General features: G+C 33.8%; 1 protein-coding gene and 1 long non-coding RNA gene across 4 annotated transcripts in view; one reads left to right on the top strand and one right to left on the bottom strand.

Moving 5' to 3' along the window:
• LOC126693506 (uncharacterized) overlaps positions 1–14,204 on the top strand; it is a 77,771-nt gene that overhangs the window by 47,342 nt on the left and 16,225 nt on the right. Inside the window, exon 1 of one of the 3 annotated variants that reach the window (XM_050389493.1) lies at positions 13,576–13,877. The exons of 1 other annotated variant lie outside the window; for it this stretch is intronic. In XM_050389493.1, coding sequence (XP_050245450.1) covers positions 13,728–13,877 — 150 coding nt within the window. In that variant the 5' untranslated portion in view covers positions 13,576–13,727. Of the gene's footprint in view, positions 1–13,575; positions 13,878–14,204 lie in introns of those variants that run through there. One more of the 3 variants, XM_050389494.1, reaches the window with a different exon arrangement.
• LOC126693510 (uncharacterized) lies at positions 323–4,479 on the bottom strand. Its single transcript, XR_007645385.1, has 2 exons — positions 4,242–4,479; positions 323–1,089 (listed from the first exon to the last, which is right to left on the bottom strand). It is a non-coding gene; the product is annotated as an uncharacterized LOC126693510 (long non-coding RNA).

The raw sequence follows: 14,204 nt of genomic DNA, 5'->3' as shown, positions 1-14,204 counted from the left end.
TTATGTAGACCATATAGTAAATAATAGCCGATTGACACAAAATTTGACATGTATATTAAGAATGTAAAAAATATGCAATCTAATGGTTAGATTTTCAAAAAATGTAGTATTGTTAATGATATTGAGTAAGGTTTGTAATCTTAAACTATAACCAATTTTGTAACTAAACTATATCCTAGTTTTAATAGAAAATGAAAACTTGGAGCGAAGCAAACACCCTAGCAAGTGAAACAATGGTAGACATAGGAGTGAAAGAAATGAAGGGGATTTTTTTTTTTTTTTTTTTTTTTTTACAACAACAATTCGGTAAGAGCCAGCAAAATAAAATCAGATAACTTCTCTTTATTTTGTTCTAGAAGAATATTAGATGTAAGCATAGGAACAAAAGAAAAGGTTAACATTAATAGATTTGATTTGAAGTCTTTGATACAATATTGAAAGACTCAACTGTAAATTTTTTAAGTGCATTAATCTCATTAAAAGCAAAAATTCTAGTTGACAAATGTAATGTCATGGATATTTGCTTAATTCCCTCGTGCTAACTCTTCAACTGCATCTAATCTGAGGCAATTCCATGTTCTTCTATTTGTGGCAGTCAACTAGAACTCCATTCCTCCATTGCAATCCATACTGCTGTTGACTTTCTCATAATATTGCTGGTTACCCTCCTCCAAGTCAGGGGTCAAAGCTCTAGCGACCCATTTCAAATGCACGGTGCAATTATGTCGGCTTTTGTCATAGCCGTATTTTTTTACACTACAGCATTGGCGGTGATAACCCAACTGACTCCCAACACAAGATACCTCCCTATACTTAGGCATGTGTGTATCATTTTTGGAGTTTTAGCTTGTGGCTTGCTGCTACGGATTATTGTACCTCCCTTTGGATTGCTCGTCCTCGTTTTAGGATTGCCCATCCTCGTTTTATGGGTATGCACATCTCTGCTATCACTTTATGACTCACAGATTCTCCAATCAATTAGTGAAGCTACTTCAAATGCATTCAACAAATTGTTCAGCCGGTTCCAAGATAGCTTCCAATCACTACGTCAAGCAGCTTCCAGACCATTCAATAGTTCTTCAATGCCAGCTGCCAACTCAACAGAGACAAGTGGTGCAAATGGAGGTAATTAGCGCCTAATTAGTCTTCATATCAACACTTTTGAGTTTTGTTTTTGAATCATTGCTATGGTAGATAGAAATCTGTTTCCCCAATATGAGAGGGAAAAAGGAAATGGCCAAGAAAATTCTTGTTCCCACACACCAAAAAAAAAAAAAAAAACATCATTTAACAGTTGTGTTTTTAAAATCTTTGAATGATTGATTTTCAAAGTTCAATAAACAAAAATGTAAATGAGATAATAATAAAGTGTGGTGTAACTGGTGCTGTCCTCACATCTACTAGGCCTTCGTCAACTTATTCTTTTTAGTAATTCTATAAATTAATTTTTTTTTTTTAAACTTGATCTTATGTGAGTGGTTTATATTTAACATTGTCAATTTTCAATACTTCAAAGTTTCTTCTCATACTTATCTGCGTTTCTTCTCATACTTATCTGGGCGCTTGGAGTGGAAGGATAAGATTATACCTCCATCAAATATTATTTTTCCAAGCCTTGATGTTTGCTTGCAATTTACTTCTTTTTTTTATAAATGTTATAGTCCTCTTTACCATTGTAGATTTGAACATAAAAATAAGCTGTGCAAGAAACAACAATAGTTTTAACTTCGGGAGACATTCTCTCCTAGGTTGCACGGACACGCCATTTTTGGCGTCGTGTCGGTGTCAGACACCGGAACGGGTACGACTCGCCGAATTCTAGTGTCCACCGAGTGTCCTCTTTTTTTTTTTCACTTCTCCGACATGGTGCCGACGCAACGCCGACACGATTCCAACGCTTCCAACACACTAGCAGTGAAAAAAAAAAAGAATAGAAAATCACAGATTTTGACAGATGGACTTACCAATACCATTGATGTTGTGATATACCCTAGAACAAAGAAGCCATTTAGAGTCTAAGAAGTCATTTTGAGAAACCCACATCTGAAGTTCTCAACCCACCCTCCCTCTGAGCTTTGCCGCTGCCCTCTGTCCTCACCGAAGCTAGATCGGGCCGATCGGCGAGCTCCATGACGTCGAGTGACGTCATGCCCTGTCCCTTCCGGCGATCTCTCTCTCTCTCGACGTGGACAACAGGTCCGACCTCCACTCTGTTTGTTTGTTTTTTTTTTTTCTAGATATTAATTTTGGTGAATGGTCATGGGTGTACTGTTACTCACTTATTTATATAAGTTATAACGCGTTTTTTTTTTTTTTAATCTCACTCTCACAATCTCACTGTCCCAATGTCACTATATTTCTTTAGTCACCTTTGTTTTTGCCTTATAAATTATAATATTTATTATGAATTTAGTGATTTTTGTTTTTGTGTGTCCTGCTATAGTTTTATTTATTTATTAAAGTTAAATATTGTAGGTGATTTTACTAAAATGAATACTGAAAGTGAAAAATTGTTATCCTTTTATGTTTTTAGTTTGATGTTGAACTTGTTATCCTTTTATGGTTTGTACTCTAAACATTTTATGTGTATTATTGTACTACTTTGAGTGTTAGTTTACTTATTTGCTATGAAGCACGAGTGCGTTTCGGGACTCGGGTGCGGGTGCGGGACTCGGCAATTTTTGAAAAAGTAGGGTGCGGGTGCGGCGGGACTCGATGATTAAAAAATTATTAGAAATATTTTTATTTATATTTTCTATATATTTTTACTATTAAAATATTTTTAAAAAACACATTAATATACTTGATTCACAAAACAAAGAAAGAATAAGGCAAGAAACGCATCTGAGGTCAGAAATTCGGCCTCTCCGACGAGTTTAAAGGCCGATTTCGGCCTGTTTCGGCTGTATCGGTCGCCGGTCGATATGGACCGATATGGCCGATACGGACCGATTCTGGCCGGTTCGGCGCGAATCGAGCCGTGTTGGCGTGAATCGAGCCGAGTCGGCGCGAATCTGAGAAAAAAAAAAAAAAAAAACGCAGACGCGGCACCGACGCGCGGTCAACCGCGTCGCGCTGCGTCGGACTCGGGTGCGGCACCCTCCCAACCGCGTCCGTGCATTCTAGCTTATTTGTAGTTCTTACATAATTTAAATTCCAGACATAAACGTATTTTATGTCTAAAAGTATTAAAAAATATGCCTAAATATAAAATTTAATTAATTATTTAACCGCCGTGTCGTGTCCTTATTTTTCAAAAATTGTCGTATCCCCGTGTCTGTGTCCGTGCAACATAGATTCTCTCTTAGTGCAGTAAAAATGTTGGCTGAGAGCTTGGTTTCAAACTTTCAATGATATTTTGTAAAATTTTGAAAAATTAGATCAAGAAAGAACTAAGAGCAGGTGTTCTTACGTTCCCACAAAAAAGAAAACAGTTACACCAATACAGACCACTTCAAAACCAATTAAAATTAGAACTACTGTGTTCCTTTTAATTGGTTGGAATAATAAGTTTTGATTCAATCCAAAAGAACACCGTAGTACACAGGGTGTACAAGGGGTCAACACTACAAAAATTACTAGAATCAAGGAAATCAAGAAAAGAAGAGAAAGATTGGTTTAGCATAGCAACCAACCAATCCAATAAAGTTCTAAAGAAAAAAAAAAACTTGAGACCTGGTATAGATCTCTCATTGTCTTCAAAACACCGATTATTTCTTTCCTACTAAAGACATCACATTAAGCAATGGGAACAATTAACCATATATGCCATTTGGATGACGTTGATAACCCGCGCCTTGTCATGGAAGGCACTTGCCATTGCACTAAACCTGACCTCTCATTTGCACATTATTTCATAACCCAAAAAAAGAAAAATGTTTTCTTTATAAATGTACTAATCGAATCCATAAAACTCTGCAACAAAAAGAGATGCTAGACTAAGTAGGACTGCTTCAACGCATATGGTTGAATTAATACTGACACAGTCATCAGTGTATGTGTATCTAGAGAATAAGAAATCCTAAAAATGTTCATGAAAAACAAAATTGTATTGTAATATTTGGGTAGATGAGCTTTTAGTGTATACAAGGAACCAACAGACTTGACAAAATCGATAATCAAAATTTAGGACTAGATTTGTGAACAGCCTATCTCCTGGCACAAAACACAAAAGCACAAAGAAGAGTATGGTATGATGAGGAAATTGAAAGAAGAAACAAAACCTACAGAACATTGCTCACCTAATAGTCATAGCTCAATGCATTGTACGAATAACTTAAAGCCTGAGCGCTGAGTAGTGGTGTTCAGAAAAGCGGACCTTGTACCAGGCGTTGGTGAGGAAGCCTTCAATCTCGAGCTTTCGTGGCGGAGGAGACCCAGCTGCCTCTGCTTTCCTCTCTGTCAATTGTGTCGTGAATTTGAGGAAAGGGGATTTTTTCTTCTTCAAAGGAATGGACAATGGAGTAATCAAGAGTTAGGGGACAGAGTGGGCCTGTTAGGCTCCACAAGATACTGAGCCTTTTTATTTAATCAAGGCCCTTTTATGTTGAGACTCATAGATAATATGATGTGGATTTAGTTTGGGAAAAAATAAAAGAAAAAAGAAATAATATTAACATGATTATTAGCATTGGTGGTGCTAAAAAGCTATATTGCTATTTTTAGAACCACCAATATTAAAAAGTATACTACAATGGTGGAGAGAGCCAAAAAATTTGGCTGTTGAGCTACAGTACACAGTCAAAGATGGTTGTTTGACTGTGCACTATAGCTAAGATGGTAAAAAAAAAAAAAAAACAATATTTTATTAAAAATTATATTATTTTATTGTGTTAGTTGTGGTGGTTTTTTTTTTTTATTGTAATAGATATATTATTTTATTGTATTGTTTATATTATTTTATTATGTTAAATGCTAAAAAAAAACCACTGATGTTGGGTGTTTTGTATAGTAGAGTGGTAAAATAAATAAAGTAGTTTTTTGTGGTACCAAATTGCTAAATTTTTGGTACCACCAATGCTAATGCTCATAGCTACCAAGTGTGGGAGAAGTCAAGGACAAGAAGATCTCTTCCAAGATTTGCAAGTTCAAAACCAAGTGATGCATTGGAGGCATTTTCAGGGCATTTCAGCAAATAAGACAAAAATACAAGGCACAACTGCAAATAGTATGGTATGAAAACAAAGGTATAAAGGTGTATAATAAAAAATAGGCTAAAATGTAAATTGTATCTCTTAAATTTGACTAAAATTTATTTCAATATTTTAAATTTACTTTTGTTGGGAGGACAATTGTGCATTTAAAAAGTTCAAGATGGCATTGTAAATTACTGCTACTACTTCAATTCCATCATTTTGTAATAAATTCATTCATGACTAAGTTAAATTTTTTTTCTTAAAAAAAAGGTGTCAATATTTTAGCTGCAGGATCATCTTTTGCTCTAGTGAGCACTGCTAACTGCTAACTGCTAATGATTTACAGAGCATTTTTTTTATAAAAAAAGGCAGTACTCTTTTCTTTTCTTTTTTGACATTATATTGCTCCTCTTAATTACTTAGGTAAGTTTTTTTCTACTCTGTTCATATGTCCCCCCTCCCCCCCCCCCCCCCCCTCCAAAAAAAGGGAAGGAATTTGTTAGGTTCTAAAAGTCTTAGGATTTTATGTATTTAGAACTCTAATTTGTATTGTTGGCAAACCATGATCAAAACAATATTTTAGAAGTGGTTTTAGTTCAGCTTAAAGTTGTGATTTTATGTAAAGTTGGAATCGAGTTAAAGCAGGAAGCATTGTGCCTTTCGGCCTAGCTCGATCGATCAAAAGACAGGCTCGATCGATCGAAGCTCGGGCAGAATGTTTTTCTGCAGATTCATCCAACTCAGCCCTAAGTGTTTTAAAACGTTTTTAAGGTTTCTTATTTGTCCTAAGTATAAAAGACAAACCCTAGCCACGTTTTAGTGTTGCTTATAATTGCAGTTTATGTAAATCTCTTGTGAGATCTAGAGGAGTTTTCCTTTACACAAACTTAGGGTTTTCAAGGAGAAGATTTATCTACGCCTTGATGATCAATTCAGTTGAAGCCATTGAAGCTTAAAGAAAATACAAGCGGGTGTGCTTGTATCTGGTGGTGAATCCAAGAAAGAAGGAGTCCGTGGATTCGGAACTTGCACGTGGTCGTGTCAGTAAGTTCTACTGGTTGATAGCAATAAGAAGTCGAGCGTGGGGGCTTGTAAGTCTTATTGTATGAACTTCGATTCTTTCAAGATAGTGGATTCAAGTCTACCTTGAGAATAGCTAGGTCAAATCCTCCCCAATTTTTACCGGTTTGGTTTCCTGGGTGATCATATCTTGTGTTATTTATTTTCCGCTGCTTTGCATGATTTGATCTTGTTATTGTGATAACCTAGACTTGTTTAATTGGACTAAGTAACAACTTGGCTAATTACCTAGGTTAAATCTATTGTTTAAGGGGTCTAAAAACTATCAGAATTTATGATAGAAATCAAAATTATAAACTCTCACGTTTATACCATAAATTCTAATTCACAAAACTTTTTTTTTTTAGGACAATTCTTGCTACTTGAATTAACTTGTTGTGTTAATATTACAAGATAGATCAAAATCAAGATACAAAAGACTCTCTCTCTCAAAAGAAAATAATTTTTCCCCATAATTCGCATACCAGGAACTACAAATGGAGTCATTGTGTTCAAGAAACCATATTTTCTAGGGGTAGCGACTAATCTTGACAACAGTTTTCACTTTTCAGAGAAGAAAAAAACTTGCACACAACAAAATAAAATATTTTTATAATTTATAAAGGAGAGAAACAAACAAAAAGAAAATAAATAAAAAGAAAAACACTGTTATGCCAAAACCACTGCAAAATTTTTAAATTCGTAGTTATTTGCTTTGACAGACTGCAATTTGGTTTCTTTATCCATTCATTTATGCACATAGTCATGAACACACAAAAAAGATTGTGTGAGGAAACATGTCTAGAGTTTCTACAGAGTACTTATCAATTATGTCTCTAATCATTTTATTTAACAGATGAGCTGTGTTGAGACCATAGTTTAAAAACTGGACCGAATCGGCTGGTTTGACCGGTTCAACCGGGAACCAGATTCTAATCCGGTCCAATTATGGATAAAAACTAAAAATAACTTAAAAACCGAAAAAAATCAAAAACTGACTAGTTCAACCGGAGAACCAGGAACCGGCATTGTTGAACCGGTTAATGACTGGTTGGGATTTTTTGACTTTTATTAACCTAAAACTATGTTGTTTTAACCCTAAAAACTAACCCTAAAGGACCTAAACACTCTCACAGTCTCACACTCATGCCTCCCTCATCTCAGACTCCCTGCCTCATTCTCATCTCATCTCACTCTCTGCCACACTCTCATCTCATCTCACTCACCTCACTCAAGTTTCAACTCAACTCAAGGAAATGCACCCACGCACGCACGCCTCTCTGCCAACCTCCCTCATCTCATTTTTTTTTCCTTCTCATCTTCATAAGTCATGACGTCTGAAGCTCTACGCCTCTACCCTTCTCGATTGGGTTTTTTTCTTTTTTCTTTTTTCCTTTTGGTCTCGCCCTCGTCCTCTTTCCTTTTGGAGATTGGAGCTGGAGCAGCAGTGGTGGTTCATTCTTTCTGGGTGTGTGGAGAAGAAGAAGAAGAAGAAGAAGAAGATGATGATGATGATGATAATAATGACAATAAGAGGAGAACCTGGACTTGAGACTCGTACAGTGAGAAGAAAGTATAGCAATTAGAGTCAAAAGACAGAAAAATAAAGTAACAATGGGAGTTGGTGATGATATTAATGATATAGGGGACTTTTCACTTGGGTGGGTTGGGAAATGAGAAAAACTGGGCAACTTAAACTTTATTAGAAGGTTACTTTAATATTTTTAATTACAGCATTATTTAAAATTTGAGTTTTTTTTTTTTATTAAAAAAAATAAATAAATACATTATAATAATAATCTTACTTTCTTATATAAAAAATTTATTAATTATTTATATAATTTAAATAAATAATAATTAAATTATTTATGACGTCACCAGTTCGACCATCGGTCTGATCATAAAACCGGTAATTAGCACCTTTTTCGATTCTTTCACCGTATCGGTTTTTAAAACCATGGTTGAGACTAATGCAAGTAGTAAACAGCAAAAGGAAATAGAGCCTAAATGACAATCAAGATCAAAACAGATGAATAAAAACGACACATCACAAGTTTAATGCTTCAGCACGTGTGAAAGAAAGAGAGCACGTGACTTAGACAACTGTCATGTATTCATTGGTGTAGTTATAACTTATAAGTGGTGGTAGTTATACTGTTAGGATAGCTGTTAGAAAAGTTAGTTAAGAGTTGTTTTTGGCGCCTCTTTTGCATCTCTGTTTTGTACATGTATATATAGTAATCATTGCTTGTAAACTAACAATTACTTGATTTCAATGAATTAGAATCAATTCAAAAATTCTCTCTAGAAACTTCTTTTCTTTACATGCTGCTTACTAAGCAAGTGTCTAAAGAGTCTAACAATAATCTCAGCAACAAAAATTCATGACAAGCTTATAATATACAGATGTATCTTTTTCAATAATAAATCAGAAAACATTTCAATCCGCCTTATCTAATTAATTTGATCAATTACAACAGGACATGCCAAGGGCCTTGTAACTCAATTGCATTGACCGGTTTCTTTTTATATTGAGAACCAAGATTCAAATCCCCTCCCCCATTCGTTGTAACAATTAATCGAAATAAATAAATAAAGCAATTAGCTATTTGCTCTCTGTCTTCTCATCATGCTCACAACTTCAGATATGTTATAGTTTGTAAGAAAACCAGAAATAAAAATAATCCATAGAGATTAAAAATTGTCTAAAAAAACAAAAACAAAGATAAATTTGAAATTTTTCCTTTTTATAGTTCAAATTAAAGATAACAAATTTGAAGGTGTATCCAATGTCAAGCCATTTAAAAATAGTGCACTGCATCTAGGAAATGCTAAAATTTGACATAATTGAACAAGAAATGGTATCATTTCCAAGTAAATGAAATGTTAGGTTAAGTGAATAAAGTGATAAGGAAAATGTAAACAAAGTCTAGAATGTTGATGTTATGGAGTGAAACAAATAATTTAGAGAGAAAACTCAACTCTAGTGGAAGGAGCACGTGGCCCATTCTTTGATCTCGATTCCCAGAGGCAATCCTTAACAACTCTGCTTTCGATAAGTTGGAAATCTTGCAAAGGAAACTTATTAGGAAAGGGTTCAATCTCGAACTTTAGTTTGGTGGTCGAGAACGCCCAGCTGTCTCTTTCTGCTGACTTTGTTTTTGGTCTAAAGTGAGGAAAGTACAAAGAATGAAGTTAGAGCACTAGCATAACACCCCCAGTTACTATTTTACAACCCAAGACAGTAAAAACCCCTCTATTTGGGTTTGTAGGAGAAAATAGGCAAATGCCCCTTTCCAAAAAAAAAAAAAAAAAAAAACCCAGCATTTTGCCCCATTTCCCAAACTAATTAGAAAAATCTTCTTCTTTTGAAACTCAATTTTCTCAAAATCGAGTTATTAAAAAAGAAAAATTCTAGAGCCCTATAATGGCGTTTTAAGGAGTCTATAGTGACGTTTTAAGGATCTATAGTGGCGTTTTGTAACTCGATCTCCATGAAATTGAGTTACATGCAATTTTTTTTTCTTTTTTTTTACCTATAACTCGACTTCATGGAGATCGAGTTACAAAACGTCACTATTCCTTAAAAACGCCACTATAGGGCTTAACTCGATTTTGAGAAAATCGAGTTTCAAAAGAGGGGTATTTTCCTAATTAGTTTGGGAAATAGGGCAAAATGCTAGATTGTTTTTTTGAAAGGGGCAAAGGCCAATTTTTCCCTGGGTTTGTATATCTAAAAGAATTTGCAACCTATGAAAGAGAGAAATAAGAATACTTTTTATTATTTTATTAGGTAGTTTATATTATTTTATTGGGTTGTATGTAAAATAAAAACTGAAATATAGGGTGATTTGTAAAATGAGTTGATAAAATAAATAAAGTAATGTTTAAGGATGTAAAATAGATTTTTTTTTGCATCCTCGAATGCTAGTGTTCTAAGAGTATAGATTGCATAAGATGTTGGAATATTTGGCTAAAATAACTTTTTAACCCTCCAATGTTTGTGTTATTATGATTTTGATATCTCAAATTTCAAAACTTTCAATAAATAAATAAAAAAATTAATTGCTAATTGAAAACAAAAGTGCTAAAAAATTAAGTTTATACCCCTAAGTGATTAACAATATGGAATTAAATAAATTAACAAATACTCACATCAAAGAAAAAATAACTTGGCAGAATATATATATACACATACAACACAATTTATGCAATATATCAAATCAAAGCAATAAAGGTTGACACAAAGATTGATCACGAGGAAAAACTAAAGTTTTGTTTGGTTGGGGGATAGTAAATAATGATAGGATGGAAAATTTGGGAGATAGAAAATATTTAATTTTCTCTTATGTGTGCTTGGTTAGGAGGATGGAAAAGTGAATGAATGGGAAAAAAAATTGTTTGGTTGAGAAGAAAAATGAGATGATAGAAAATGTAATTTGTATAAATTTATTCTCATTAAAAAAATTAATAGTTTAATTTTTTTTTAAATTTTTGTTAGTATTAAAAATAAATAATAATTAAAAAAACGTCATATACAAGTGGGAAAGATGGGTAATTTCCCAATAAGACCCCCTCTTTCTCGGAAAATTATTAGGTACTCTCGGAGTACCATAGATGCGTACTCTCTCCTCTCACATGAATGGTAGGTCCTACCATGAATTTAATTAGCAGGACCCATCATTTATGTGAGAGGAGAGAATACGCATTTATAGTACTCCGGGAGTATACAATAATTTCCCCTCTTTTCCACACATTTTCCCCTAAATTGGGGAGAGAACAAAATAATCCTAAATGGTGAGCTCATGAAGAAAATTCTTGAGCCCCATGAAAATCTCCCCCCAGTTTCCCTTCCTAACCAAACAACCCAAAAAAGAGCCATTTTCCTCCATTCTCCATCCCTAGTAATCATCCCAACCAAATGACCACTAAATGAGAATCCCTCAAAGGAAAAACGAGAACAAACACTCTCATAGAAAATCCACTATTTAAAGCACAATTATAACAAGCAACAACTTACAAAACCTCTGCTAGCCTAGATTCTATGCAACATCTGCAAACGTCATGTTTTCCTAACTATCTTGGTAGTCTTAGAACCTTTGAAATTATTGTATCCATGTTAAAATCTCTAGCACTATAATTCACTTAAGATTTGGCCATGTGGTTTTAAACATTCAAACACTCAAAGTGAAATTGATATATGAGTGAGCTAATAAAAAACGATTCTTGGAAAATCTTTACTATATGATGGGATGTATAAGCTAAGCAGGATTAAGAAGAACCATATAATAGAGAACGGGCATTAAGATATTATAGCAAACCTCACAAATCTCTTTGTGTGGTGCTCCGAAAATGGCTCTTCGTATTGGAGTTGAGCTAAGAATACAAATGGCTGAAAGGCTTTAAACCATGTGTTAAAGATATCAAGCTCAATCCCAATCATATTTGATGTGCAAGTAATGTATTTTATTTGTACTACAAGTTTAGTAACCGTGGTTTGGTGTATAGTTAGTTTTAAATTTAGTCTCCTATAAATATCTCATATTAGATTCATTGTAAGTTGTAACATATAACTCAATTTCAAAATTTAAAATTAAACCCCTGCACTTTTGAATTTTTGTCATTTTAATCCCTTAATATTAAAACCATGGATAAAAAAAAATTTAAAAAAAAAAAAAAAAAAAAAAAAAAAAAAAAAACGGAGAGCATATGCTTGTCTCATAAGGACAAAATACACTATACTAGATGCCAATTAATTGTGAGTTCTAGTTAATTTAACTGGTAGAGTCTCTTCTCATTAAATAAGAAATCTAGAGTTTGAACCCCATCTACACCAAAATTCGATTAGTGTAGATACTATCTTATCTAAAAAACAAAACAAAATGCCACCCGCAATGTGCATAGCTAGAAAACAACTTGGCGTGCACGTTCTGAATGGGAAGGAAGGAGCAAGGAAGGACTCTTGTTCCCCCACCCATGACGTGTGTGTCTATTGACTCTATTTCTTTACTGACTCCAGTATAGACTGGGAACGACCAAATTGGACCTACCTCTTCAAAATATCTTACCTTACCTGTGTGTTTTGAATTAATATTATTTTTCTCTCTAACACATAGTCTTAATTTTTATTTGCTTTCTAAGAAAATGATGCAAGAAAATAATCGTGAAGAAAAATGATTTATGAATGTTAGAAATCTTAAAAATGGTGGTGAATCACTGAATCCTACCTAAATGGACACGTAACTTTGCGTAAAGTGTATTATTCAACCAGAATAATATAGTTTGCAACCAGAATAGTTTGTTTAAAGTGTACATGAATATAATATAAATAAACTATCTTCTTTACAGTTAATAATGAAAGGGAAATACTTATTTCGTACCCCTTGTCGCACACAGGCAAAAATTACACAGATTTAGTGTACAATAAACAAAGCACATAAGTGATAATAAGTTATTAGTAATTCTAGTACCAGAAACTAAATCACAACTTTTGCCACAATTATCTTATGTGGTAGACTTTGATCGGCTACTTATCACTTTTATATATACTCGTCACTTTTCTCCATTATTTACAATTAAACATGTGAATAATTGTGACAAAAATTGTGACTTAGTTTGTGATAATAGAATTTAAGTTATAATAGTCACTTGATAAAAAGACCGAAATGAGACTTCGTGAACAATTTGTACAGCATCACTATTCCTCGCAATGGACAAGGTACGTTGGCTCGGTGCAGGCACCACATTCAGTCGGGGTTCAAACTGAGTTGGCAATAGAAATTTTTTTTATATGTAAAATGTAATATTTTTAAACATTTTTTTTAACCACACTAAAATAAAACTTTGGAATACACTAAATTTTCTTTGGGAAAGTCTACTGAGTATAGACACACAAAAAAAATTAACACATATTGATGTGTCAAATTATTAATAGTAATAAGTAAAAAAAATGATATCAGTATTTAGCCTAATTGAGAATTAGTGAAAACTTGACAGTCTGATAGGTGTGAAAAATGTTGTCAAAATTTTTGTGTAAAGAGCATTACTTGTTTTCTTTTAGCCCGACTGAATTGAACTTGGTCCCCTTAAACATGGTTTGGCCATTTAAGAATAAGTCCAAACAACAAACCAATTTGATCTCAAATCTATTAAAAAAAAAAAAAAAGTAATCGATCAAATCTCATAAAAAAATATAAAAGCCACCCATAATCCATTTGAATGGAATAAAGTTTTGGAATATGCTAAACGTGAATTATAGTACCAAATCTTAAATAAATAAATCCGGAGCCGCCACTGTGTTTGCTCCAATGAAATTTGGGTCAAAACATGATATTATAACACGGAACTCGCGAGTCGCGATGATGCTTCCCCAGTTAGCCCTGCCCTGTAAAGTTGTGATTCACAGCGAATGCGTCTTCTTTATTTCACGTGGCTCTACCTTCGATTTTTTTACAAATAAATGGGGTACCCAAGATAGAATAGAGCCATACTTAAAACTTGGAGAGAGAGAGAGAGAAAAAGAAGAAGAAAGAAATGGCAGACTTGTTCATTAAGCAGGCAGAGCAGTACGCAGAGGGTAGGCCTAGTTATCCTCCAGAATTGTTTGAATTCATTGCTTCCAAGACACCCTCTCACGACCTTGCATGGGATGTTGGCGCTGGAAGCGGCCAAGCTGCTCAATCTGTGAGTTTCTTTTCCCCTTCCATCCGTCTAAATAACAATTTTGTTTTTGTCTTTGTGGGGTCTTTCTGTTCAAACAAAATTCATTTTAGTTGAAACGAGGTATAGTTAATTAGGTGCAGTATATTTTTTTTTTATGATTAAAATGATAAAATACTATGCACTTTTTGATTTATAATATTTAATTTGAATTATGAAATTAATCAATTTCAAATAAAAAAATAGTTAAGAGGATCCTAATAGCTAGTATTACTGGGGTCATGACACTAATCATACTATGCCAAAAATTTTAGTATATAAGCTATATAGCCCACATTACTAGTAGCAAAG

Source organism: Quercus robur, chromosome 7, assembly GCF_932294415.1.
Source record: "Quercus robur chromosome 7, dhQueRobu3.1, whole genome shotgun sequence".
Taxonomy (NCBI): Eukaryota; Viridiplantae; Streptophyta; class Magnoliopsida; order Fagales; family Fagaceae; genus Quercus; species Quercus robur.
This window is presented reverse-complemented; position numbering and strand designations above follow the sequence as displayed.